A 27,993-nucleotide genomic window follows, 5' to 3' on the forward strand; every position below is an offset into this window, starting at 1 on the left:
TCTGTAATGGAAGACGACAGAGAAAAGTGATGCACAGATTTTAAAAAACAGCACTTTAGAGTTACGTCCAATTCGCTTCCTCCAGGCTCAGTCGTTGTCACCAATCTGCCTAAAAACGAACTGGTGAGTCTGAAATAAATGATTGAGGACGCACACAGAACATGAAAACCCAACGGGGGTCTAAAACATCAGTGCTAATCACTAGCCTAAAGCCATGCAAATATTGTTATGGCCTGAATAAATATGAAATAGACAACTGTACTTGGATGGGAGACCAAACAGGGAAAACTTGGGTTATCCGGAGGAATGGTCTGAATGTGGACCCCAATGCTGTAAAATGGTGCCATCCTTCAGATGAGACATAAAATTGAGGTCCTGACTCTCTGTGGTCATTAAAGAACCCTGGGCATCCTATGTAAAGAGTAGGGTGTATCCTGGCCACTCCATGGCCCCGTAATTGGATAGCTCTCATCCCTTCGCCACATTGTAGCTAATGTATGTTGAGCCTACTGGTGCAAAATGGCTGCCATTGCACCATCCAGATGAATGATAGACATGGGTGGGTGGTGGTGGAAGTGGCTCCCTGCTCTCTATGTAAAGTGCTTTAAGTAGCGAGAAAAGTGCTCTATTTATTGTAAAGAATTAGAATCATTATGAACCCACCCTGCAAAAGAGTACCCATCAAAAAGAGTAGAAATTCTAGTATTAATAAACTAATAAACCAGAGAATCATAATCTGAGGTGCTGTTGACCCTTTCATTTGGCATCACATGAGAGGGACTCGACTTTCACTCCATCAGTTTGGAAAGTCAAGAGGGGCAGTCAGAGGGGCTTCCTGCTTCCACTCTTCAGTCAGCTCCAGTTTACCTTCACTTATCTCAGCAAACATCCTTCAATACACAGAAAAGACAATAGAGTAAGGTGTGAAGAAACGTGGGTGCAGGTGGCAATAATTCTGAAATAAATCGATTGAAGCAAAAGATAGGAACTCCATGGGCAGATAGAACCGAGCCTGGGAGTCCTCCAAGAATTTACACAAGAAATCAATTGATTTTTTTTTATTTGTTTCTGGAGAGACACTTATTTTGTATCTATTATATAGTGCCTTTCATATCTATCTATCTATCTATCTATCTATCTATCTATCTATCTATCTATCTATCTATCTATCTATCTATCTATCCTAAAAGTAAAATATATCTATCCATCCTGCCTACTATGAGAAGAAACCTGTGATTTATTACTTTATTTTGTCTTTTTTTTTAAACACTGCACTGCATTCCTGTCTAGTTATATCGTCTATTTGGTTTTTATGAAATATTGCATGATGATGAAAATTTCTGTGGCAGACAGAGTGGCCAAGTGGCTGAAGTGACGGGCTGTAATGCAGAAGGTCCCCTTTTCAATCTCATGCTGAACTATTAACTCACTTTATGGCCAATTATGGTCTAATTCTATAAAAATGAAAATTATTGTACTACAGTATCTGTAAAGTGCTGTGGGTTGAATTGACATACACAAAGCAAATTCTTTACATTTTGTTTTTTTTTCTTGGTGTTACTCATGGAGAGCAGGCTCTTTTCTCCCGGTATCCACAGGTGTAAGATGGTTGTCAGTCCTTAATATTATTGTTGATTTTTCTCCATGATCATCTGAAACTAATATTTCCAGAGTGGTTTTGTGGGAAGTTATTCTGCAGTTAAGGTTATTAATGTTCTTCTCTGTTTTTCTCTTTTCAGTGTTTCACATGTCTCACAAGGTCACCAATGTGGTTCCAGAAAGCGCCTTGCTTATCTTTCTTGGTCTTCTTCTGGGTGGTGTCGTGTGGGGTGCTGACCACTCGGCATCCTTCACACTCACCCCAACGATCTTCTTCTTCTATCTTCTTCCACCCATCGTCCTTGATGCTGGGTATTTCATGCCAAACAGACTGTTCTTTGGAAATCTGGGCACAATCCTCATGTACGCCGTTATTGGCACAGTATGGAATGCTGCATTGACAGGCTTGTCTCTTTATGGGGTTTTCCTGACTGGAATAATGGGTAAGTGTGGCATAATTAATAATCTGGCATGCTATCTTCTTCTTTTTTTGTTGTAAATTTTCTTATATGTTTTATTCTATTGACTTCAAGGTTCCATTACAGAGCAATAAGATGTATGGGACTGTAGCATATTCTGATTAGAGGCTCATTCCCCAAATTGTCTAGAGATACAAACTATATGGAGTAATCAGTCAGGCATATTTAAATATATAAAATGTGAGCAATGGTTCAAAAAATCAGTAATCAGCTCTGGGCACCAGGCCATTGCCAAGGTAAGCAAATGTTACAGGGAATTCCATAACTGTCCTTAAAACTAGAACTATTAGGACACAGTTCATTTAATTAGAAATATATTACTTTAATAGTGCTGTCATGATTTTAGACGTGTGATCATGGCTGTGTATAAGTATATAAAGGAAACTACCATTTTTATGACAGATAGATAGATAGATAGATAGATAGATAGATAGATAGATAGATAGATAGATAGATAGATAGATAGATAGTGTGGAAACCAGGGTGCCGCTCTAGTCACTTCAACCCCGACACAGACAGACACTGACTCAAGTCCAGCACTCAGCACACGTTTATTTATAGTGAGGAAGTGCTTTTCCCTCACTTCCCACAACAGCATAGTACAAGCATCAAATACTCAAATAAGCACAGTTCTTGTCTCACTCTTTCTCTTCTTCGCTCCACTCCTCCTTACAAGCTTCATCCACCACTTCCAGACTCTGACTTCTCGAGTAGTGGTGGCTTGCTCCTTTTATAGGGCACCCAGAAATTCTCCACGTGCTCCATGATTTTCTTCCTGGTGTGGCAGAAGCGGTGCCACAATGGGCTCAGCCATACCTGCAACACACCCTGGCAGCATCCACGGAACCCAACAGGGATGCTCCAAACTGCAACTCTCAGCGTGTCCTGCAGGAGTCTGTGGTGCTATGGCAACCCAGGGGTGTTGCCCTCTAGTGTCCTGGGGAAGATAATGCCCGAAACGTGCTCTTTTCTTCTATCCTTTCACCCAGCTGGCATCCCAACCAGGTAATGACCCTGGCCATCCTTTACGACAGACAGACAGACAGACAGACAGACAGACAGACAGACAGATAGATAGATAGATAGATAGATAGATAGATAGATAGATAGATAGATAGATACTACACAGAATAAGGATAGGTAGATCTCTTGAGGGACAAAGCTTATTGCCAACTCTTCCTCATCGTAATTAGTTTCTAAAACTCAAGTTGGTATGGTTGGTTGGCACCCTGCCCGGGATTGGATTCCTGTCTTGTGCCCTGTGTTGGCTGCGATTGGCTCCAGCAGACCCCTGTGACCCTGTGTTCGGATTCAGCGGGTTGGAAAATGGATGGATGGTTGGAACTCAAGTAGGCCCTAGCATTAGATTTGTTTGTTTTGTTTCGACTTTGCTTTTCTCCTGACTCCTGATTTACTCTTACTTCTCAAACTTTTGTTTTGATTCCTGACTTTTCCTCTTTTCTCAGAAATTCACCCCATGCTTCAACCAAGTACGTCTTATTTACTTGACCATCCTCTGCCTGGTCATTTTTCACTCACTTCCTTCAACACACTCCAATTTCCTACACTCTATATGTGAGATAAACCATATTACATAAAATGAGCAGGAAAAAGGAATTTTAATTGTGGTCATTCTCAAAAGAAATGCTCAATATATTTTACTTTTAAATTTTGCATGACCATTGTTGCCTAGAGGTTCCTAACATGTTTTATATTCAAGATGGGTGACATAGTGGGGTAGCGGCAGTGTTGCCTCCTCGTAATAAGGAGGCCCAGGTTTGTATTCCGGGTCCACCTTGTGTGGAGTTTATGGAAGAAATCATCATATTAATCAAAGAATGAAACTTAGGATACGTTTGATAAAACCTCTTTGAGTCAGAAATCAGGCAGGAGGAAGCTCGTCCACTGCATTTTTAATTATCTCTTCAGCAAATACTAAAGAGGGAGCATTCATCACAGCAGTCTGTTACAGAATGATCAGAATAATAAAGGCACAGGTTTTTTTTTATAAACAACTGAATTTACATAACAGTACTAACTAATACATACATTTACTGTGATTGGTTCATTGACTTACACCCATATGACTTATTAAAATAAAAATCCACTACACTCTTGTTCTTCTTATATCTCTTTGGGTTCAGCTATTATCCTTGAAATCTCCGTGTATCTGTCCAGTCTTGTTGTTTACAGGACATCTGCTGATCTCTTAACACTAGAATTACCAGAGCCTACGAAAAAACTCGTAGGTCCGTCCCACCTTAAATCGCTTCTTAAAACCTTTCTCACCTCTCTGCCAGCGTCTTTTGTTAATCTAAATGTGCTGATAAAAGAAAAGCTGCAAGTAGCCGGCTATTCCATCACCCCAACGACTTAGAACGTGCACAAACTTCTCCCAGCTCATGCCTTGATTGATTATTGAAATTGGACTGGACTGCCAATACTGATGCTCTATGTAAGAAAGGTCAAAGCAGACTATACTTTCTGAGAAGGTTGGCATCCTTCAACATCTGCAGTAAGATGCTGCAGATGTTCTACCAGACGGTTGTGGCGAGTGCCCTCTTCTACGCGGTGGTGTGCTGGGGTGGCAGCATAAAGATGAAAGACGCCTCACGCCTGGACAAACTTGTTAAGAAGGCAGGCTCTATTGTAGGATTAAAGTTGGACAGTTTAACATCTGTGGCAGAGCGACGGGCACTAAGCAAACTCCTGTCAATCATGAAAAATCCACTGCATCCACTGAACAGTGTCATCTCCAGGCAGAGGAGTAGCTTCAGTGACAGACTTTTGTCACCGTCCTGCTCCACTGACAGACTGAGGAGATCGTTCCTCCCCCACACTATGCGACTCTTCAATTCCACCCGGGGGAGTAAACGCGAACATTAATTTTATTTTAATTCTTTTCATTTTTATTACTATTTAATTTAATATTGTTTCTTTGTATCAGTATATTGCTGCTGGATTATGTGAATTTCCCCTTGGGATTAATAAAGTATCTATCTATCTATCTATCTATCTATCTATCTATCTATCTATCTATCTATCTATCTATCTATCTGGGAGTGAAGTGGAGTTTTAGAGTGGAAATAATAGATCCATTATTTGGAATACACGCGTTGCACGTGTGTTCTGTTTCTACAGTAATCCGTGTAAACACATTTTTAAAACAGAAACGTTTTTCATATTGTAGTAGTAAATGACAAAATGTAAGCATAAACTATATAATGGTACACTTCTCCTGGTACACTTTGTGTATGACATCAGCCTTTCATCTAGTACATTCTTGTCCTTTAACGACTTAACCATTTCAGTAGTTCTCATCATTACCTTTATAACACAAATGCTTATATATTTCAATGTACACTTCAAACCAAAATACTTAACTATTGTTACCTTCAACTTATTCTCTCACAAGTTTGCAAATTCTCCCCATGTCCGTGCGGGTTTCCTCTTGCTTCTCTGATGACCCCCAGTCTGAAGACGTGCATTTTTTGTGAATCCTCAAGGCTAAATTGGCCGTTTAATGTGTGTGTGTGTTTGGTTAGCCTGCGATGAACTGGCACCATGTCCAGGTTTTGTTCCTGCCTTGCACCTTATATTAGTTGGCATAGACTCTAGCCCCCCTGAAACCCTGATCTGGATTAAGTGAGTTATAAAGTCAAGTCAAGTCAAGTTGGGGAGCACGCACTGGTACAGTGCATTGCTGCACCCACTACACAACGAAACAACTCGGGATCCCAGTTGACAACCCCCCAGGCAGACACGCAGTCCAGTCCCAAGCTCTGGAAATGACCCTCTATCTGCCGCAGCCAGGTATTACGTGGGCAACCCCTTGGCCTAGTCCAGCTACTCGGGTCCCCAACAATGAGGTTCCTGCGAGCTGATCACCCTCGGGGAAACACACCACATGGCCATAGTGCCGTAACTGATGCTCCTTCACAATGCAGGTAATGTGCCTCATTCGGGACTCCATGAGCAACTGCTCATTCGACACAAAGTCAAACCAGCGGTTCCCAAGGATTTTTCGGAGAGACACAATACCAAAGGAGTCCAGTCTTCGTCTCAGGTCACTGCATAACATCCATGTCTCACAACCATATAGCAAGACAGGAAGCACCAGGACTCTAAAGACTTGCAAAGTTATCAAGAGCACCACACACCCCTTTCCAGCGACCTCATGACCCCCCCATGCTCTCCCAATCCATCCACTGACTTCATAGGAAGAGTCACCAGAGACATGAATGTCACTGCCGAGGTAAGTAAACCTCTCGACAAGGTCGTCACTCTCTCCGCAGACAGACACACAGCTGATGGCCGTGTCCAAGAGGTCATTAAAGGCCTGGCTCTTGGTAGTTATAAAGGGACATTATATTTTAGGTTTTTTGGAGATTACTCAAATTGATTTGACAATTTAAGGACATTGAGAACCACATTTTGGGAAAACATTATGTAGCTTAGTATATATTGGGTTATATTTTACATGAAGACTTAAATTTATTTTTTCAATTATAAATATTCTTAAAGAAGAAGAAATGAAGGATAGTTCATTTTCATCTGTGAATGTTGGAATTACCGTATAGTGAATTAAATCACCTGACCATTCCATTTGTTCCTTAGGACCTCTCCAGGCTGGCCTGCTGGATTTCCTCCTTTTCGGGAGCCTCATTGCTGCAGTTGACCCTGTGGCAGTTTTAGCCGTCTTTGAAGAAGTCCATGTGAATGACGTCCTCTTCATTATTGTCTTTGGGGAATCTTTGCTGAATGATGCGGTGACAGTAGTGAGTCTTTTTGTTCTCCCGTTTCTCTTTCACCCTACTTGAAGAAAATCCTTACTTTAGTCTTACTTCATCTATTCTGAAATTTCTTATTTCTCATGTTTAATGAATACAGCTCTTCCATTATTCCAAAATCATCCAGTCCATTCTGAAACATGTCAGCTCCTTCACAGATTTCCTAATCCTCTCATTTTCTGCAGGTCCTTTATAATGTCTTTGATTCATTTGTCGCCATTGGAGGAGAAAATGTAACAGGAGTGGATTGTGTCAAAGGCATAGGTAGGAGCTTGATAAAGTTATTGGACTTTGTTTAAAAAGAAAATGCATTTCATAATAAAGGACTGAGTTAACAAAATTCTATTCAGTGTTAATGATATTGCTTGTTGAAGCAGTTTTTTGTCTCTGTTGTATGAATTGTATATGAGGCCATCCTGGGTCATAGCTTATTTAAAATATATATGTATGAGTGTGTATGAGATGAGGCCCAAAAATAATCAACCGATTAAAAGAAATACCTTTAAAACCAAACAAACTTTAAGGTGCTTCTATTTTCCAGAGTTTTGCGTCACTCATTGCCCTTTGGAATATGTGATGGGCAGTGGCCTCAACATGACCCTATAAATTCTGTAAATGCCAAGTCCAAAAAATTTAAACAAGCACTCAATGGCACATAGAATAATAACTAAATGTAAAATAATAAAGCAAAGTAATCAGCTGGGTTGAAGGTTTTGCAAAGTGGTCAGTGGTCGGATGGTCTGCTTTCTCCAGAATGAGATGACCCAGGCAGGAAGTGCTTCAAGCTTTATAGCAGAGAAACTGGAAGGAGTGGAGTCAGTTGCCCTCAGTGGGCCGTGGGAGAAAAGGAGATTATACATTCAGCAACAGTGCCCCCTTGTGTCCTGGAATGGAAGTGCTTACCTCCAATGAGCCCGGAAGGTACTCCCGAGCAGGGTCAAAGGGGGCGGGAGCCTATCCCAGCAAGCAGAGGGTACAAGGCAAGAACAAGGCCCTGGTCAGGGCACCATTCCATCATAGGGGAACACATCCACACACACGCGTACACCGCGCACCCACAAGGGCAAATTTAGCATTGCAAATCTGCTTAATGTGGTTGTCTTTGAACTGTCGGAGGAAACCAGCACCTCTGGAGGAAACTCATGCAGACAGAGGAAGTGCATGCAAACTCCAGGCTCAGAGGACCTGGGCTGCAAACCCTGGTATTCTTCCTGCGAGGCGCTTACCCAGATCTCCTTTCTGTGCTACCATTACACCTCCTTGCTGCTATATATAGTGGAGAGATGCCTTGGTTAAGTGGGAAATTCAGGGATGAAATGACCACTAGGCTGACACTAGAATGGGGCAGGGTCCAATACAGCTCAATCACAGAGAGAAAAAATACACACTGCCATTGGGTCAGCATCCTTACACACGAAACGTGAGGCATCAATTGCTCTAAGCCAATTATCTTTACAAAGACCCTTGTCACACAATGATCTGTCACTATCCATTCATCCATTATCCAACCCGCTATATCCTAACTACAGGATCACAGGGGTCTGCTGGAGCCAATCCCAGCCAACACAGGGCGCAAGGCAGGAAACAAACCCTAGGCAGGGTGCCAGCCCACCACAGATCTGTCACTATATTTTCTTAATTAAAAATTACATGGAAATAGGACTTCAATTTACCCTGTACATGTAACCTCATGGAAAAGTAGATTGTATAAGACTGTTGTTATGTAATTATATGCTATGTATACAGTATTAGTGTGTATGCCTGTTGTACAGTATGTGAGGAATGGAATGATAAGCTATGTGTTTCATATAACCACTACCTACCTATCTATCTATCTATCTATCTATCTATCTATCTATCTATCTATCTATCTATCTATCTATCTATCTATCTATCTATCCTGCCAACTATACTAAAATTAAAGTCTATCTATCTATCTATCTATCCTGCCAACTATACTAAAATTAAAGTCTATCTATCTATCTATCCTGCCAACTATACTAAAATTAAAGTCTATCTATCTATCTATCTATCTATCTATCTATCTATCTATCTATCTATCTATCTATCCTGCCAACTATACTAAAATTAAAGTCTATCTATCTATCTATTTTTTTTTTTATTTTTAAAGACATAAAAATTGAAAATATTAACAATATACACAGTCAAATAACAAACAAGCCCAATTTTCAGAATATAACAAAATGAGCCAAATATATCAGACCACCACTACTCCCCCTTTACACTCCTCCTACTCCGCATATTAATAAAAGCATGTTGTTGATGCCCACCACTTTCTTTTCATTCCCAGTTGAGCACCAGTTCGCCCCCCTCCACAGCACACAGTACCTGACAGATAGTACATCATCCTAAGAAAACAAAATACAAATACAGAAAACTTAAATAATGTCTCATACATTCATTTTTAGTTCTCCATCCTCAATTGAGCAAAGCACCCCTTTAATTCCCCACACATTTTTAAATAATTCTAATGTATTCATCAATTTATGATATGTATATTCCATTATTATTCTGGATCTATCTATCTATCTATCTATCTATCTATCTATCTTCCTAAAGGTGTTTTTAAGGTCTATAATTCAAATTGATCTCCATTATTAATGCTGCACTCCTTTTTCCTTGCAGTGTCATTCTTTGTTGTGAGTATTGGAGGAACTTTGATCGGCATTATTTTTGCATTGCTGCTGTCCTTTGTCACTCGGTTCACAAAGCACGTTCGTATCATTGAGCCCGGGTTCGTCTTCCTCATCTCTTATCTCTCATACCTCACTTCAGAGATGCTCTCCCTGTCAGCCATATTGGCGTAAGTCTTACTTACCTTATATTTTTCACATTCACCATAATCAGTTGTTTCAGTGTATGATATGCTGTCAGTTGATTGTATCTTTATGAGTCTGCATAGTCACACGTTTAGCACTTTTTATTTTACTTTGAATAATTCATTTGAATTGAATCTCTCTGAGTTTGCTTTTCATACACTATCTTTACCGAGTGTCCTCTTCATTAGGTGCACCTCATTTCCCCATGTAGATGACCAATCAGTGAGCAGATGCATGTTGTCTACAGTCCAAGTCCATTTAATGTAGTTACCCACTGATCTACATTTGTGAAACCTAGAAAGTGAAGTTGAAGACCAAGGGTTGACTTGGCTTTGGGCATGGTGTGGTACAATGTCACAGGTCTGGCGTGAATGGGCAACCTAGTCAGTGGTGGCTGTAGTGCGGGTGAGGAGGGTGGCAGCAGAGTGAGGGTGGGGTGAGAGAAGAACTTAGATGACATCTGCTCCACTCGGCTTATCTCTGTGCCCAGATACTTCTCTATGCAAGGGAGGCTGATTCTGAAAGCTGTTAGAATTCAGAGGTTGTGGGTCACCCGCAGTGACCCCAAGTGCAAATCTGTGGACTGAGAAGGCTTGTAGTGGTTGTGTGTGAACCCACAGCAGAATAGCGACCTGGCACTCAAAAGCATATGTAGGGTGATCTGAGTGGTCCAAAGTGACACCCGGGTTGTAGTTAGCTAACTAAGAGCCAAGAGTATCAGTGGTACCAAAAGAGGCATATCAGTGCACACATTGGGGTAGGAGAACCGGTGACTCAAATTAGTTCCACTTCCGTCAGCAAGAAACAAGAAGATGTGAATGCACTGGAAAGTTATAAAGACATTAGCTAGTCTGATGAATTTGGATTTCTGCTGATTGAATTACCAGGAGATGGTAAAACCGCAATGAGCCCACAGATCCGTTTCGTAATGTACCAGCAAAACAAAATGAAGGTGGTATACAGACAGAGCCACATCTGCATTCGATGTGTTATTTAATAACGTGGGCCCCTTCATGGAAAAAGAAACAAACATTATTTTTAGGAAGATAACACTTCATGACATAAGGTTAGGGAAGTTATGAAAGCTATCCAGAGATGTGACGCCAAATTCATCTTAATGCGGCCCACTTCTTCCTAATATTGTGTGTCTATAGAAGGAGACTGAAAAAATGTTCTTGGCGTAGAAGTCCATCACCTGCTAGTTTATAAAAACCAATGGAGTATGTGGGCATTGGTCAACATCCCTGTGTCACATTTTTGCCACTTTGTTTTGAGTCACTGAAGTGACAAATTCAAGTTTTCTGGGTAAAGTTATGCAGTCAAGGCACAGTTAAGCAGGGGTATTTATTAAAAATGTTTTGTTGTTGTGAAAAGTATGGCTGGTTTAAGGCCAACTGATACCATAAGAACAGCCCAACAGCAGTGATGGCCCTCAGCCCTTCCACAGATAACTAAAAAGACATTAAGACAAATACATGCTGAAGGTGAAATAAGAGATTAAAACTTCATTTATGGGAAAAATCACTAAATAAATAATTAAAAGGTCCTTTACACAAATCAACTGATGAGTTAAATGCCAGCAGGCCCAGCCCGCCGTGTCTCAACTCCTATGGAAACAAACGTGATACGTGATGACAGCTTCAAAGCAAGTTTTTTGACGTTAGTCACTCACCGGGCGTTTTTAAAACAATGCAGATTAATATCAAACGCAGCAGATAAGCACAGGTCCTGAAAATGCAACAGAAGTCATGCTTGGCAGCGAAAGAGTAATACCATGATAAGAATTCTTTGCATTTTTAGGTGTTGGTCATAAAATTAGAATATCATGAAAAAGTTGATTTATTTTAGTAATTCCATTCAAACAGTGAAACTTGTATATTAGATTCATTCATTACACACAGACTGATGTATTTCAAATGTTAATTTCTTTTAATTTTGATGATTATAACTGACGACTAATGAAAGTCCCAAATTCAGTATCTCGGAAAATTAGAATATCAATTAAGACCAATGCAAAAAAAGGATTTTTAGAAATGTTGGCCAACTGAAAGGTATGAACATGAAAAGTATGAGCACGTACAGCACTCAATATTTAGTTGGGGCTCCTTTGGCCTGGATTACTGCAGCAATGCGGCGTGGCATGGAGTCGATCAATCTGTGGCACTGCCCAGGTGTTAGGAGAGCCCATGTTGCTCTGATAGTGGCCTTCAGCTCTTCTGAATTGTTGGGTCTGGCGTATTGCATCTTCCTCTTCACAATACCCCATAGATTTTCTATGGGGTTAAGGTCAGGCGAGTTTGCTGGCCAATCAAGAACAGGGATACCATGGTCCTTAAACCAGGTACTGGTAGCTTTGGCACTGTGTGCAGGTGCCAGGTCCTGTTGGAAAATGAAATTTGCATCTCCATAAAGTTCGTCAGCAGCAGGAAGCATGAAGTGCTCTAAAACTTCCTGGTAGACGGCTGCGTTGACCTTGGACCTCAGAAAACACAATGGACCAACACCAGAAGGTGACATGGCACCCCAAACCATCACTGACTGTGGAAACTTTACACTGGACCTCAAGCAACGTGGATTCTGTGCCTCTCCTCTCTTCCTCCAGACTCTGGGACCTTGATTTCCAAAGGAAATGCAAAATTGACTTTCATCAGAGAACATAACTTTGGACCACTCAGCAGCAGTCCAGTCCTTTTTGTGTTTAGCCCAGGCGAGACCCTTCTGAAGCTGTCTCTTGTTCAAGAGTGGCTGGACACAAGGAATGCGACAGCTGAAGCCCATGTCTTGCATATGTCTGTGCCTGGTGGTTCTTGAAGCTCTGACTCCAGCTGCAGTCCACTCTTTGTGAATCTCCCCCACAGTTTTGTGTCACAATCCTCTCCAGGGTACAAGCGGTTATCCCTATTGCTTGTCCACTTTTTTCTAGCACATCTTGTCCTTCCCTTCGCCTCTCTATTAATGTGCTTGGACACAGAGCTCTGTGAACAGCCAGCCTCTTTAGCAATGACCTTTTGTGTCTTGCCCTCCTTGTCAATGGTCGTCTTTTGGTCAACTGTCAAGTCAGCAGTCTTCTCCATGATTGTGTAGCCTACAGAACTCGACTGAGAGACCATTTAAAGGCTTTTGCAGGTGTTTTGAGTTAATTAGCTGATTAGAGTGTGGCACCAGGTGTCTTCAGTATTGAACCTGTTCACAATATTCTAATTTTCCAAGATACTGAATTTGGGATTTTCATTAGTTGTCAGTTATAATCATCAGGATTAAAAGAAATAAACATTTGAAATACATCAGTCTGTGTGTAATGAATGAATCTAATATACAAGTTTCACTGTTTGAATGGAATTAGTGAAATAAATCAACTTTGTCATGATATTCTAATTTTATGACCAGCACCTGTATATAGCGCTTTTCTCACAACTCAAAGTGCTCAGCAATTGCTAGTTAAGGGCCTTGCTCAAGGGCCCAACAGAGCAAAGTCCCTATTGGCATTTATGGGATTTGAACCAGCAACCTTCTGACTGCCAGTGCAGATCCCCAGCCTCAGAGCCACCACTCTGCCTTAATTTTTATTTCTTTTTTTGCTTTTGTTCTTTATTTCGCCTTATAAAATTTCTTGTGTTAGTGTTTTCGCAGAGCACAGTGTCAGCCATTGTATAGCACCCCGGAGAAATTACAGGTTATGTGTCTTGCTCAAGGGCCCAGTAGAGTGAGATTTCTTTTGGCAGTGATGGGGATTTGAACCAGCAACCTTCCGGATACCAGTGCAGATCCTTAGCCTCATAACCACCACTCCGCCCGTAACCTAAGGGTTATCCTCTATGGTGCCCCCGCTTCTGTTGGTGCCATAAGGACATGCTTGTTTTGCTTAATAGTTAATCCAGGGCTGACCAAAAGGTTGCCTTAAGATTGTACGTGAATAAACTTAAAGGAAAGTTTAAGTTTTCAGGCTTATTTATTTATTCATTTTATTTGTTTTTAAATTGTACTTGAAGAACATAACATTCCACACAGGCAAGCATAACTTATACAATGAAGAAGATAAAAATGACATACAATCAAGTTGAACTTAACAAAACAAAATTCCTTCAAGCCATGCTTGTATATTTAAAATGAGAACCAAAAGTGATGGAACCTAATTGTGTTACAAACCTTTATATCTATAATATTAACAGATACACCTAATTAAACAAGAGCGTTTTAGGTCAGGGTAGCAGTGGTTCTATTTCAAGAAGAGAAGGAGTACATCTTGTCATCGAGAATCTTCACTTTTCTGTGATGTTCCACATAGATCCCCCCAAAAATTGAAACTGGATTCTCCTTTTGACCTAATAAAGACCCCAGTGTTGTGCACAGGTGCTTACAGATGCAAAATCTACAAGTTGCGAACCGTCCTCATTTTTCTTTTTTTTTTAATCATTTTTTCAGCATCACCTTTACTGGCGTCTGTTGTCAGAAGTATGTCAATGCCAACATCAATGAGCAGTCAGTCACCACGGTGAGGTACACCATGAAGATGCTGGCTAGTGGCTCCGAGACCATCGTCTTCATGTTTCTTGGCATTTCTGCAGTTGACCCCAATATCTGGACATGGAACACAGCCTTCATTCTGCTGACCCTGGTCTTTATTTCAGTGTACAGGGTGATAGGTAAGAGGGTTGAAGAAGAAAAAAATTCTACAGTGATAGTTCATTTTAAATTAATGTGAACAGAGTGAAGAATTGTTACATTGCAGCCAATACTAACCAACACTCTTTTTAAAGAACATCACCATCTTAGAATGCAAGAAGTCACTGAACATTTTTTGGTTGCATCCTCAACACGTTCCATCAGAGGTCAAGATGTATTGAGTAACACAATAAATAAGAAAAGACTGCTATAAACCTCAAAAGAAATTCCTATTTATGGAACAGGCTGTTCCATTATAAAAAAAAGTCAATAATTAGGTTTAAATTAGAAGCCTTTGCCAGCGACAAGGAGAACATCAACAGTTCATCTGCTTACTACTCTTTTCTCAGATCAATTCTTTATATTGAGCTACATTTTTTTGAGCTATTGTTTTTTTTTTTTTAATTGTTCTTAGTTAAGAATTAACTTGCATTTCTGACTTTGGCCTTCGGGAAAGCAGTACAGAAACATAAAAACACATACCAGCAGACTGAAAGACAGCTTTTTCCCCAGAGCTGTGAAGTCCATCTGCCCCTGCTGATACACACGCGCACACACACACACACATACATCTACATCTACCCCATACCTGCCCCCTGTAGATGTGCACATGCAGTTTCCCTCGTAATCAAACACACACACTCGTATTCCTCCCCTGCAGACCGATGCACACAGATCACTGGTCTCTGCAGGCTTACTACCTCAGGAAAAGTCTGGACCTGATGTTTCATTGCTGCTGTCTTTTATACTTATTATATTTATTTTATTATTTATAGTGTATTGTGTATTTTGAGTATTCTGCCTTGAAGCCGAATCCTACCAACAAACATTTTGGTATGTGTATGCATAATGACAATAAAGAATTCTATTCTATTCCTCTTCTATATATATATATATATATATATATATATATATATATATATATATATATATATAGTGGACGTTAGAGGGCGCTGTTTGCCTGTGAAACCCAACAGACAGATGCCTCTGGACACAAGTTTAAAAGCACTAAGAAGATTTTTATCAATAGTGCCTCCAAAGCACCACATCCACCAAGCATACAATAAACAATACAATAATTCTCTCCTTTTCTCGTCTCAGCAGCTCCGTCACACTCCCTCCCAAGTCCGGCTCTCATACTGGGTCTCCACTAGTCCTTTATATAGTCCTTGACCCGGAAGTGCTTCTGTCCTTTCCATGTGATTCATCAGCACTTCCGGGCAAGATGGAGACTTGTATTTTCTTCAGCCCGGAAGTACTTCTGTCCTTCTGTCCCCATGACTTGGGAGTTCTTCTGGGCTATATGGGAAACAAAAATCCCCTTGTCTCCCTGCATCATCACCTTGCGGCACCCACGGTACCCAGCAGGGCTTTGAAGCTGAACTCCATCTCCTATAGTGCCCTGCGGGAATCCGGGGCACCGCTAAGCTGCAGGGAAGTCGCCATCTAATGTCCTGGGAGTGTCCGCCATCACAATATATATTTATTGCAGTCATCAGAAGGAACTGCAAGCCCACAAGATGAAATATTGGGGTGCTAGCCGGGTCGTTCCCATTTTGATTGAAAAAACATGATCAGACAAAAACGTGTGCTTGATGGTGCTGAACAAACAAAAAATCAGAGTCCTTACTTCAGGAACCTTTCTTGGGTAATAAAACCTCGCAAAGTCATGGAGGGAACAAGCTCTGTCCTGCGGTGCGTTCTCTTGTCTGGTGATGCCTCCCTCTGAGACCTGTGGGATATGCAGTGGTGGGATCAAAAGGGGTGGAGCCAGTTGCCCTCACTGAGCATCTTCTCAGTACTATGGAGGGGACAAAAGTGGGTAAAGTTAGCACCTGTGCCCCCTCTTGGCCTAGGCTGAAAGTACATACCTACCTCCTACTACCTTGATTTGGATTAAATATGTTTAAAAACAGGTGGATATCTATCTATATATATATCTATCTATATCTATATCTATATCTATATATATATATATATATATAAAGCACTGTCTGTATGTCTGTCCTCTTTTCACAAGAAAACCACTTAACGAATTTAGATCGGGTTTTTTCTATAATTTGATTGAACATTTAGCGACTTCTCTCATTACGCTATATATAACTGATCACCCATTGGCCTCGCTCATTGAGTGCAAGGGAAAAATATAAAATGTAGTCTATAAGCTATTAAACAGTAAAACATAAAGATACACTGAGCACCAGTGGAGTGGTTTCGGGTAAGGTACATTTTAAAGCCGGTATAACATAACAGGTAAGTAGTACTAACAGCAGCTAAAATGTATATGGATCATCTTTTGGTAGTTGATCCCTTTTGAAAGGCGCTACACGACGGCGAAATTACATTTTCTATGTGAACGTCCAAATTTCTGCGTGTGGTAATGTGCCTTACCGGCATTATCAGCAATTAAAAGAAAATCATTTTTGTGTGCTCTGCAGTGTTAAGAGAGAAAGGCTTTGGTTGGGGATAAAAGGAAAAAAGGTGTAAAGAAAGGAAAGTTGCCTTTTTTTTCAATATAGTGTAGAGAGAGGTCTTCGCTGACGATATGAGCGTCACGGTGGGTCTCGTGTAGACTGGAGAGACGGCCCTGCCATTTACTTCTCCGGGATGGCACTGTCGGTCCTCCACTCCTGTGCGTGTCTTCATAATCCGACCTGACGACCTCATAATCATATACGTGTAAAAGAAAGTGCGAAGCACCTTAATATTAGTTTGCCGCAGTCTAGAAATGGGATCCCGTGTTTACTCTGGGCTATAGCTCATGGGAAGGGGGAAAAAATTAAAAGTATTTAGTTTCACTTAAGGCAGAAGTGCAGTCAGCGTCTCAAAGGCCGGCACAGCTACGCAGGTGTGCTTGCATGCCGGCCGCCCGACTTTTGTATTTTTGCAGTGAAGGAAACGCCACTTTTTGCAGACACGTTTACTTTCACTTAAGGCAGAAGCTTAGTCAGCGTCTCAAAGGCCGGCACAGCTACGCATGCGCGCCGACTGCCCAACTTTTGTAGTATTTTTGCAGTGCAGTACACGTTCACGTGAGCAAAACTCTCCGCGCTCTTTAGAGGCCTTGCTTTCTCTGCGCACTGCGCTCATAGTCAGTTCACGTGAGCCGCTCGGAGTACATGCATCAAAGCTTCTGAGCTGTGTCTGTGCTGTCTCGTGTGATCTTGCGATGTCCACGGCGTTATTTAATGTTAGCTAAGACCCGGCACTTAAAAGTTTCTCGCTACAGCAAGTTTAACTCCGTTACAAAGTGATCCAAAGTCTCGTTTATACCTCGTGTCTTCTCATTAAACTTGTATCTCGCGAATAAAGTATTCATCGTTTTTCTTCAGGGCTCTTCCTTCTTTTCTAGGTACTGCAGTCACAGTCAGTTCACGTGATTACGTGGGAGGCGTGATGATGTCACACGCAGCTCCGCCCCCCACGGCCATCGGGCTAACGTCCATTACAGTATATGGAGATAAATAGGTTCCAGTTATGACCATTATGCGTAAAATTTTGAAATGAAACCTGCCCAACTTTTGTAAGTAAGCTGTAAGGAATGAGCCTGCCAAATTTCAGCCTTCTACCTACACGGGAAGTTGGAGAATTAGTGATGAGTCAGTGAGTGAGTGAGTCAGTGAGGGCTTTGCCTTTTATTAGTATAGATACATATATAAGTGTATATATATATACAATATATATATCATGGCCACGTGCTTTACTCCCCACGCGGGGGACTCTGAACACGATCAGATATACAGTGCCAACGTTTGATGTTCGAGTGTACTTACCTTCCTCTTGGCCAGAGATACCTTACCAACTTTTTACATTTTTTGCCAAAGAGATCACAGCTACATTCTCACCCCTGATAGCAAAACCAAAAATATTATATATCAAGAGGCCAACGGATACAAAAGCTATCACTATACAGTAAATCCTTCTCAATACAAATGATTACATTTTTTTAATTGATTTTTAAAGTTTGTCCTGTTTCACTGCTACGCGGGTGGAGCTGTGAGGGACAGCTAGTATTTAATAAAAAGCAGTAAAATAATTAATTAATAGTGCTAGAAATTATACAGTTAAGCAAACTATCTACAAACCTCAACTCTGTGCATTGCTTTGCGGCCCACCCTACTACTCATGATGGTAAAGTTACACAACAAGCAATGTAATACCAGGAGCTCTTCTATCTATCTATCTATCTATCTATCTATCTATCCTGCCAACTATACTAAAATAAAAGTCTATCTATCTATCTATCTATCTATCTATAATTAGGTGGTGTGCCATTCATTTAATGTCATATTGCTTATGAGCCAAAGGGTCATTAAAGTTCAGAATCTCACTTTCAGCCATTCCACTTTAAACACTGCGATTGTTTGCCAATTATTTTTTGTCATTTTTTTCAACTTTCCTCTCACTTTTTCCTTAATCTTGTAGGTGTTGTAATCCAGACCTGGCTATTAAATCGCTATCGAATGGTTCAGTTGGAAATAATTGATCAAGTGGTTATGAGCTATGGTGGTCTGCGTGGAGCTGTCGCCTTTGCTTTGGTGGCATTGCTGGATCCGGAAAAAGTCAAGGAAAGGAACCTGTTTGTTAGCACCACCATTATTGTTGTTTACTTCACAGTTGTGTTTCAGGTAAGGATGTGGCATGAAATGGACAAAGAATGTTGTTCAGTAACAAAATCTTTCTGTCATGTCTCAGCCAGGGTTTTTCCCCTGGCTGGGGATCAGATGCATGTTTTATGTCTGTGATGTTCATTTTGATTTTTTTATTGATATGAATTGTGTTATTGTTACATATTTTTGATTACGTGCATTCTTTCTGATTTTATTTATTTATGTTAGCTGCCTGGGTTACATTCCATGTGATCTGTGGGTGGCCCACCTGCCAATTACTGCCAGGGACTGCTCTCCACATTATAAATCTAGAGGGTCTCCCACAGCTCCTGGTGGTTCATTTTGAATGTGAGGGGAGTGTTGAGTTCTTGTGCTTTTGTTGTTTTGCAAGATTTGTGAGTCTTTGCTTTTGTGATCTTCGCTCTGTTTTTTGACTGTTTATTAAGTATCTGCAGATGTTGTTCTACTCGGATAGCCTTTGCTAACAGGCAATTCCATTTTGTCTTTGTGCTCCACTGAGCTTCGTTGTGATTAGAACTTGCTGTGCTACCCATCTAAGATGTCTTTGAACTCTAAGTAGACCTCAGTGTTATCGTTTGCAGTGTATGTGTCTCTGTGATATGCCATTGGGTATGGGATTTGGATGCCCCATCTGTTGGAATGAAAAATGCAATGTATATGTCTCTATTGGGATCGCTTGGCTATTAGTTTAACAAATGGGATTAATGGACTGAATGGTCTATTCTTATTTGTCAAATTTCTTATGTTTCTATGTTAAATGGCACTTGAAATGAGATTCATAATAACAGTGTTAATTTTGATTATGCACCAACTGTTGGAACAACACAAGCAGTGCATATGTCACTGGTATATGCCATTAGGTATAGGATTCACAAAAGCAGTGTTGATGTGCCATATTCTGTACTCTAGTATGTTGTTTTGTATTAGCCATTATGGATTTAATGATAATTCAAGCAAAATGACACATTTTATTAGCTAACTTAAAAGATTACAATATGTATGCTTTTGAGGCAACTCAGACCCCACTTGCATATTGTAATCTTTTAAGTTAGCTAATATGAAATGTCATTGTGTCCTCTATTGAAATCACAAACACAATATATTTTATTACCTAAAATGTTTGAGTTGTGCCATCTTTTGGAATGACAGAAGAATTGCAACTGGACGGGCACAGAGGCAGACATAAAGATACTAATTGTGTTGTTTTAGTTTACTTTTTGGTGAAGAATAAATCTTCCACCTTATAAAGATTCAGTGCTTGCCCTTATTACTAGCCAGGGTTTGATGCTGATATCCCCCTCTAGTGGCCCTTACTGGAAATGTTTGGAGCTATGTAGTTTGGGTCTTTTTAATGCTTGGAGCTCCTAATTCACAGCACTTTCTTGGCCACTGTAATTTTTAATTAAAGCTGCATAGATTGTCTGGAAAATGTGAGCAATGGCAAGAAAATGTCCAGGATATTAGCTTTACTATTTGTCTTGAATGTTACAGTATAAGGATCCAGTTAAATATTCTCCTACATTATTCTGTTTACAGTAATAATAATAATAATAATAATAATAATAATAATAATAATAATAATTGTTCTCCCCATGTCTGCGTGGGTTTCCTCCCACAGTCCAAAGACATGCAGGTTAGGGGCATTGGCGATCCTAAATTGTCCCTAGTGTGTGCTTGGTGTGTGGGTGTGTGTGTGTCCTGCGGTGGGATTGGCTGCAGCGGACCCCCGTAACCCTGTGTTAGGATATAGCAGGTTGGGTAATGACTGACTGTTTATAATTAAACTGTCTGCTTTTTAGGGCCTGACTATCAAGCCTCTAGTCTCCTGGCTAAAAGTAAAGAGGAGTGAGCACAGGGATCCCCTTCTGAACGAGAAGCTCCACGGCAGGGTAAGCCTTCATTTTACAAGGTCTGAATTAGAGAGGACTAAGCCGATACGAGACGTCACAGTCACAAGCGTACGCACACATTTTCTTTTCTTAATCTTGTGTGATGGATTGAATTGTCTATTTTTATTTCTCATACTTCTCCTGGTCTTACTCTGGGAATGTAGAAATGTAATTAAACTATTGGGGTCCATATGGATTGTGTTGGGTGGTAGCGCTGCTACCTCGCAGTAAGGAGGTCAGGGTTTGTGTCCCCAGTTCTCCCTGTGGGGTTTTTACATGTTTTCCCTGTGGGTTTCTTCTGGGAGCTCTGGTTTCCTCCCAGTGTCCAAAGACACACAGGCTGGGTGAATTGGTGATGCTAAATTGTCCTTGCAGTGTGTGTGTGTGTGTGTGCCATCCAGTGGACTGGCACCCTGACCCGAGTTTGTTTCTGCCTTATGTCCTGTGCTAGCTGAGTTAGGCTCCATCCCACCCAAGGTCTGGATTAAGTGGGATAGAAAATGGCATGTATTGTGTCATCTAGCAGGTCACCTGCAATGGCAACTGCCTCCAATCTCAATTACTTCAAGGTCTTGTTTCCTTGTTCTTCTGTCCATGAATCTTTTGGCTGATTGTGTTTTGTAAGGCTTTGTCATGTTGTCTTACTGTAACTTATTGCCCTGTCGTGAATCATCAAGTGACACGTGAATCTGTTTGGTCTCAATTAACCATGTCACTTTACACCTGTAGGCCTTTGATCATGTCCTGTCTGCCATTGAAGACATCTCCGGACAAATAGGACACAACTACATGAGAGACAAGTAAGGCACGCATCACACTTAGAGTTCTCATGGCAGGATATTCTGACAGACATTATTGTTTTATGATTACATTATGATTATAATTGACTTATTTTTCTTAATGAATGTGTTTTCTTGTTGTATTTTCCTTCTGTTTTGGCCTCCCGTCTGGGTAGGAAACTGTCTTCCTTCCTGATCGGGATGCCAGTTCTCCTACTACACTGGCTAATGACTTATAGACTTGAGAGTTTCGTTTCACCTCCTGGTCTGTTTCAAACTCTCTAACTGCTCCTGCCATACATTTGGCACTTCAACCCTGGCTTGTTTGTAGCTCCGACGCTTTCGTTTTCTCATCACTGCATGCGCACTTCCTTGAATGAATTCATTCAGACTCTTCTTTCTTTTCCTCAGACAGAATAGTTATGTTTAGTCAGCAATATTGTTTTCTTCTCTTTCGTTTTCTCTTACATGTTCCTTTTAAATATCCTTCATTCAGATGGGCCAAGTTTGAAAGAAGATTCCTTAGCAAACTACTGATGCGAAGATCAGCTCAAAAATCAAGAGACCAAATTCTGAACGTTTTTCATGAACTGAATATAAAGGACGCCATCAGCTATGTAGCCGAGGTAAGATGTGCAAAGAATAATATGGAGCATGTAGTTGAGATCCTTCAATGTTTCCAACGTTCTACAGCTACTGTGATGGCATAGTTCTAGTACAGAGGATGACGTGTAACACAAATCTACTGTAACCACAGGGGCTTAAAGCAAAGGAATTTTTTATTAAGTATCAGTACCTTCTAAAGGATCACAACCAAAATAACAAAACCAGTGTAAGACAGTGGTTCTCAAACTGTGGGGCACGAAGTAACAAAAAGATGTGAAAAAAAAGAAACCAAGAATCAAAAATATGAAACAAAATACATCTATTGAAACCAAATCAAATTAACTTAAACTACATTCTGATACTAGAAAAATAAATATAGAGTCAGATAAATGTTGATAAAAGTTAAGTAGGTATCATAAAATATGCATCTATGATATATCATTAATTAAAGAACAAATTGGTATTAGTAGGCTCAAAAAAACGTTAGGGGGGGCGCGATTAAAACTGTTATGAAAACTCGGGTCGCAAATACGTAAACGCTGAGAAATGCTGGTGTAAGAAATCGTCCCACACGCTGTCACGAGACAATTGGTACCGCTAATCTGTCCCAGGTGGCCGCAGATGATAAAAGGATAGGCCAATTTTATTGTAAAATTTCACCGGTATTGGTATTGTCACATCCCTACAGTAGACTTTGCAATAGTTAATCATAATGTGAACAATAAATTCAGAATTGTAATTGTATATCTTCAGTCAATTATTTTACTTGTTGTTTTACTCTCCTTCATACTGTGTGAACCGTGTGAAATAATCAGACTCGACACACTTAAAAAGGTTTGGGGTAGCCACCCGTATAGTATCCCTGTCTGCAATGGGTTTGAAAAAGCAAGACTGATGTGCGTTCAATGGAGTCCAAACAAGAACTGCTGAATGGCTGTTAAGATGGCGGCTTTAAATGGCAACACCGGAAGAGACATTCTCCTGATGTCGTGACCGGAAGGAAGTGACATTCTTCTGGGCACCGGAACCGGAAGTGACGTCTTCAGGGACGAGTCAGACAGGTTTTCCAGTGTCTGGTCTGTAGAGATAACAGAAGAAGGTTTAGCACACCCCGCCACCCCCTGGCCTGGCGTGGATTTCCCTTCACTTGGTCCATACAGCTTCCTACTACTCGCACGCGTGTGATAACCTATATTCAAAATATTTATTTCATTTCCAGTGTTTGTGTTGTGAGTAATTGAGTATTTACGTGTACATCCATTGCTGTTGGTACTTGGAGAATGCAGATTCAGAAAACTGAAGCACAGAATAACCTGTTGTCTATGGGGGAGGAGTGAAAGCTTTTGATTTGTCAAAAATTTCAATCTCCGGTTTTCGACAGATCTCGACATTTTAGGGTCCCCGATACCGAAAACATCGATATCTTGATGATGGGTGTGTGTCTGTGTGTGTCACAGTTTCTTGAGAACGGTCAAGAGCTAAAACGGCTGGACGTTAAAAATACCAAACTCGAAACTTAAGCCTGTCCCTGCCCTTTATTCGGTTGTTCCATTCTGTTATTTTATGTAAAATGTGAGAAATCAGACAGACGAGCTTTTCTTCCTTTTGTAAGTTTTATAGCCACCATGCTTCCTGATGTGGAGCCGGCGCTATACCAGCTGTGTGTCAAGGTTTAATAGCTGTGCTGTGTTCAGGCATGGTCTTGACTCTATCTCTCTTTTTGCTTTGCGCCCTCCCTCGCTATAACCTATCGTCTATGGGGGAGGAGCTTTAGATTCATCGAAACTTTCGATCTCCATTTTTTGACGGATCTCAACGTTTTAGGGTCCTCTGATACCGAAAACATCAATATCTTGATGATGGGTGTGTGTCTGTGTGTGTCACAGTTTCTTGAGAACGGTCGAGAGCTAAAATGGCTGGACATAAAATTACCAAACTTGAAACTTAAACCTGTTATGAGATGACAACGTGCTAATTAGTGTTTGAGCCAAAGCCTACAAGAGAAAGTGGTACTCTAGAGGAACCGTCAAATACCAGAATTGTTTAATTAATCATGAAATCTTCTCATTAATTGCTATCATAATGACCTATTTTATGATCAGAAAGATCGGCATCAGAGTGGTAAATAGAATATTCAGGTAACTTTTTTCCTAGAGCCTTAATCCTGCTGATGCTCACGCCCAAATTTTTCTTTTATACAACAGGGTGAACGGCGAGGATCGCTGGCCTTCATTAGGTCTGGAAGCACTGACCAGCTTGTAAATGTGGATTTCAGCAGCCAGAGGCCATCGATTGTGGATGCATCAGTATCTGCTCTACTGTACGTACTTTGTGGATTCTAGTACTTTCCAGCTATGGATTTATACTCTTAACAGCTAGATTTTCCACTTTTTATAATTTCAGCAGACGGGGTAACCCAAGTTCTGTTTGTCTGGATATGCAAGCCATTGAGCAAAAACGAAAAAGCGTTCGAGACAAGGAGGACACTTTGAGTCATCATGTCCTGCAGCAATATCTGTACAAGCCTAGACATCAGGTACGAATTGTCTGTCATACGAGGGTGGGAGCTTGGAAATCAAGAATTGCTCAAATTTTTATGAAAAAAATTAAAAGAGAAGGAAATGTGATTATCTTATCACCTCCAGTGACTACAAAATGAAATGCATGCCTTTTGGTGTCATTCCTTTTTTATTTTGTACAATGAAATGTGATGAAAAATCAGATTAATAAAATGGAAGTTATCTTCAAATTTTCCCTTCAGTAGCAGAGGCATCACCATATTATGGAGAGATGGGGTACTTCCCCTGCCTCCCTGCAGATGGTGCTGTTGTGCAAAAATTAAATACTCACCTCAGTAATTTAACATGTTGTTAATGTTTACGGCAAACTCACCTTAGATAGATAGATAGATAGATAGATAGATAGATAGATAGATAGATAGATAGATAGATAGATAGATAGATAGATAGATAGATAGATAGATAATGAAAAGCACTATATGATAGATAGATAGATAGATAGATAGATAGATAGATAGATAGATAGATACTTTATTAATCCCAAGGGGAAATTCACATAATCCTTAGTCATCATCATGACATTTGTTCCAATTTTCTGTGATAAGCTCAATCCATCCATCCATTATCCAACCCACTATATCCTAACTACAGGGTCACTGGGGTCTTCTAGAACCAATCGCAGCAAACAATGGGTGCAAGGCTTTAAACAAACCCTGGGCAGGGCGCCGGCCCAATACAATTATTTAAATCATATTTTTAGAGTACAAAATTTACTTTGTGTCTTGCACCATTGGCCTGTTTCTGAGTGGCCCTTGAATCTTGCAGTGTTCTCCCCGTACTTTTTTCTACAGCCTAATCTTTTCCGTTCTGCCTTGGGACTTGAAGGATAAGGCCTCTTTAGGCAACTCGTTGATTGATTTCCCAGGATGCAATTTGACATGTTGCGCGACTTTTCACATCTCACTATTTTGGAGTAGTCTTCAACATTTGCATGAATCATGTTGATTACTTTTATACATTTTTTTTAACATTTTATTGAATTTATTAAAATCAAATAACATTCCATATAAGCAAGTCAAGTTTTACAAAACTAGGTTTGAAACAAATTAACTTTTATACCGTTATGACTAGCATTTTTCATATTTTTCTTATGCTTTATCCTCAATGAATTTTGGCTAATTATGTCTCTTATGGGGTTCTGAAACTTGGGGGCTCTGAAGTCAGACTTCAGGTTTAATATATTTTTAAGGAACTTATGATTCCCCAAACTGTTGCCACAATGTTGGAAGCACACAATTGTCGGTAGTGTCATTATCTGCTGTAGTATTAGTAGTGCCCTCCATTGAAGCCAAGGAGCCTAGCCCAAACCTTGAAAAACAGACCCAGACCATTTTCTGTCCTCCGCCACACTTTACAGTACGCACTACTGAAGGTAGCGTTCTGCTGGCGTCTACCCGTCCCAGGTTTATCCATTAGATTGCCAGATGATGAAGTTTGAATCATTACTTCAGAGAACACGTTTCCACTTCTCCAGAGTCCAATGGTGGTGAGCTTTACACCACTTCAGCCGATGCTTAGCATTGCACTTACTGAATGTGTACGACTAGCCAACCATGCAAACCCATTTCATGAAGCTCCTGACACACAGTTTTTGTGCTTATGTTTGCTTCTAGAGGCAGATTAGAAGCAACACACAATAAGTGATCTTTATGAACTGTGCACTTGATGGCCCTACTCTGTCAGTTTATGTGGTTGAGCTGTTGTTGCTCCTAGACAGTTTTGCTTCACAATAATAGCACTTCCAGTTGATTGGGGTACATCTAACAGAGCAGGTATTTCATATGCTGACTTGTGGCAATGGTGGCGTCCTATGACACTGCCACATTTAAAGTCACTGAGCTCTTTAGTATGACCCATTCTACTGCTAGTGTCTGTCATTGGAGATCACAGGGGCTACATGCTTGATTTTACGCATCTATTAACAATGGTGGCGGCAGAAAAATTCATTAATGTGGAGGGTATCCACATACGAGTAAGCAGAGTCTCCAGGATCCTTCAAGTGTTAGTAAATACTGTAAATACAGAAGCAGCTTCTGGTCATGAGAGGAGAAGAGAGATCATGGGGGTGCTTCAGGAAAGACAAAGTTACCAAAAAGGAATGGCTAAAATATCTAATATTTCCACGAAATATCAGGTACCCCAATTGCTTTTATGTTTTATATAAAAATATGGGCACACAGTCCCTCCCTTTCAAAGATCCAAGAGGACAGTGGGAAAAAGATCTATTTACCAATATATCAGGAAAGGAGTGGAAAGTAGCAATGCAGAGACTTCACTCGAACTCCATATGCGCAAAGCATACAATTATTCAACTCAAAATTATATATCGAGCACATCTGTCTCGACTAAAACTCTCCAAAATGTTTCCAAGGCATGATCCAACCTGCGAACGCTGCAATCAAGCCCCAGCCTCACTGGGTCACATGTTCTGGGCCTGCACCAAGTTAACATCATTCTTTACCAAAATTTTTAATTACCTTTCAGACAGCCTTGGGGTCACAATCCCTCCTAACCCATTAACAGCTGTGTGTGGTGGGCTCATTGAGGGGGCTTAAAGTGGAGAAGGACAAACAAACTGTGATTGCCTTCACTACACTTTTGGCACGCAGACTTATTTTGCTAAACTGGAAGAATCCTAACTCTCCTCTTTTAAGTCAGCGGGAAACCGATGTTTTATACTATTTGAAATTGGAAAAAATCTAATGTTAAGTTAGAGGATCTGTACAAAATTTTTTTCAAAACCTAGCAGGATCTAATCAATAATATTTTAGAATAAGCGCTTAAGGCACCGAGGAAGCAATTATTTCTGCATTTCTTTTTCTTCTCCATCCATCTCTATTGCCCTATTAAACTCATCAACTTTAGTATGTTTATAAGCCTTAAGTTTTACCCCGTTGGCCTTGCTCTCTCACAGGGGTGACTTGTTTTCAATCTTATTTACTTTGTAAAAATTGATCTATTTGTATGGAACGATTACAATAAAATTAATAAAACTAAAATAAATAAATAAAATATGGGCACACTGTGGTGGGTTGGCACCCTGCCCAGGATTGGTTCCTACCTTGTGCCCTGTGTTGGCTGGGATTGGCTCCAGCAGACCCCCGTGACCCTGTATTCGGATTCAGCGGGTTGGAAAATG

The 27,993-nt window shown here is 40.5% G+C and overlaps 1 protein-coding gene across 1 annotated transcript in view; it reads left to right on the top strand.

The window, feature by feature from the left end:
- The first annotated feature begins 1,847 nt into the window (after positions 1-1,847).
- Positions 1,848-27,993, top strand: part of LOC120515639 (sodium/hydrogen exchanger 3-like) — a 36,538-nt gene continuing 10,392 nt past the window's right edge. Inside the window, exons 1-11 of the mRNA XM_039736787.1 lie at positions 1,848-2,042; positions 6,696-6,856; positions 7,054-7,132; positions 9,515-9,692; positions 14,131-14,351; positions 18,796-18,998; positions 20,801-20,890; positions 21,620-21,690; positions 22,166-22,295; positions 24,480-24,595; positions 24,679-24,811. Of these exons, the coding sequence (XP_039592721.1) occupies positions 1,919-2,042; positions 6,696-6,856; positions 7,054-7,132; positions 9,515-9,692; positions 14,131-14,351; positions 18,796-18,998; positions 20,801-20,890; positions 21,620-21,690; positions 22,166-22,295; positions 24,480-24,595; positions 24,679-24,811 (1,506 nt within the window). The 5' untranslated portion in view covers positions 1,848-1,918. The remainder of the gene's footprint in view (positions 2,043-6,695; positions 6,857-7,053; positions 7,133-9,514; positions 9,693-14,130; positions 14,352-18,795; positions 18,999-20,800; positions 20,891-21,619; positions 21,691-22,165; positions 22,296-24,479; positions 24,596-24,678; positions 24,812-27,993) is intronic.

The sequence above is a fragment of the Polypterus senegalus genome, chromosome 15 (genome assembly GCF_016835505.1).
Source record: "Polypterus senegalus isolate Bchr_013 chromosome 15, ASM1683550v1, whole genome shotgun sequence".
NCBI lineage: Eukaryota > Metazoa > Chordata > Cladistia > Polypteriformes > Polypteridae > Polypterus > Polypterus senegalus.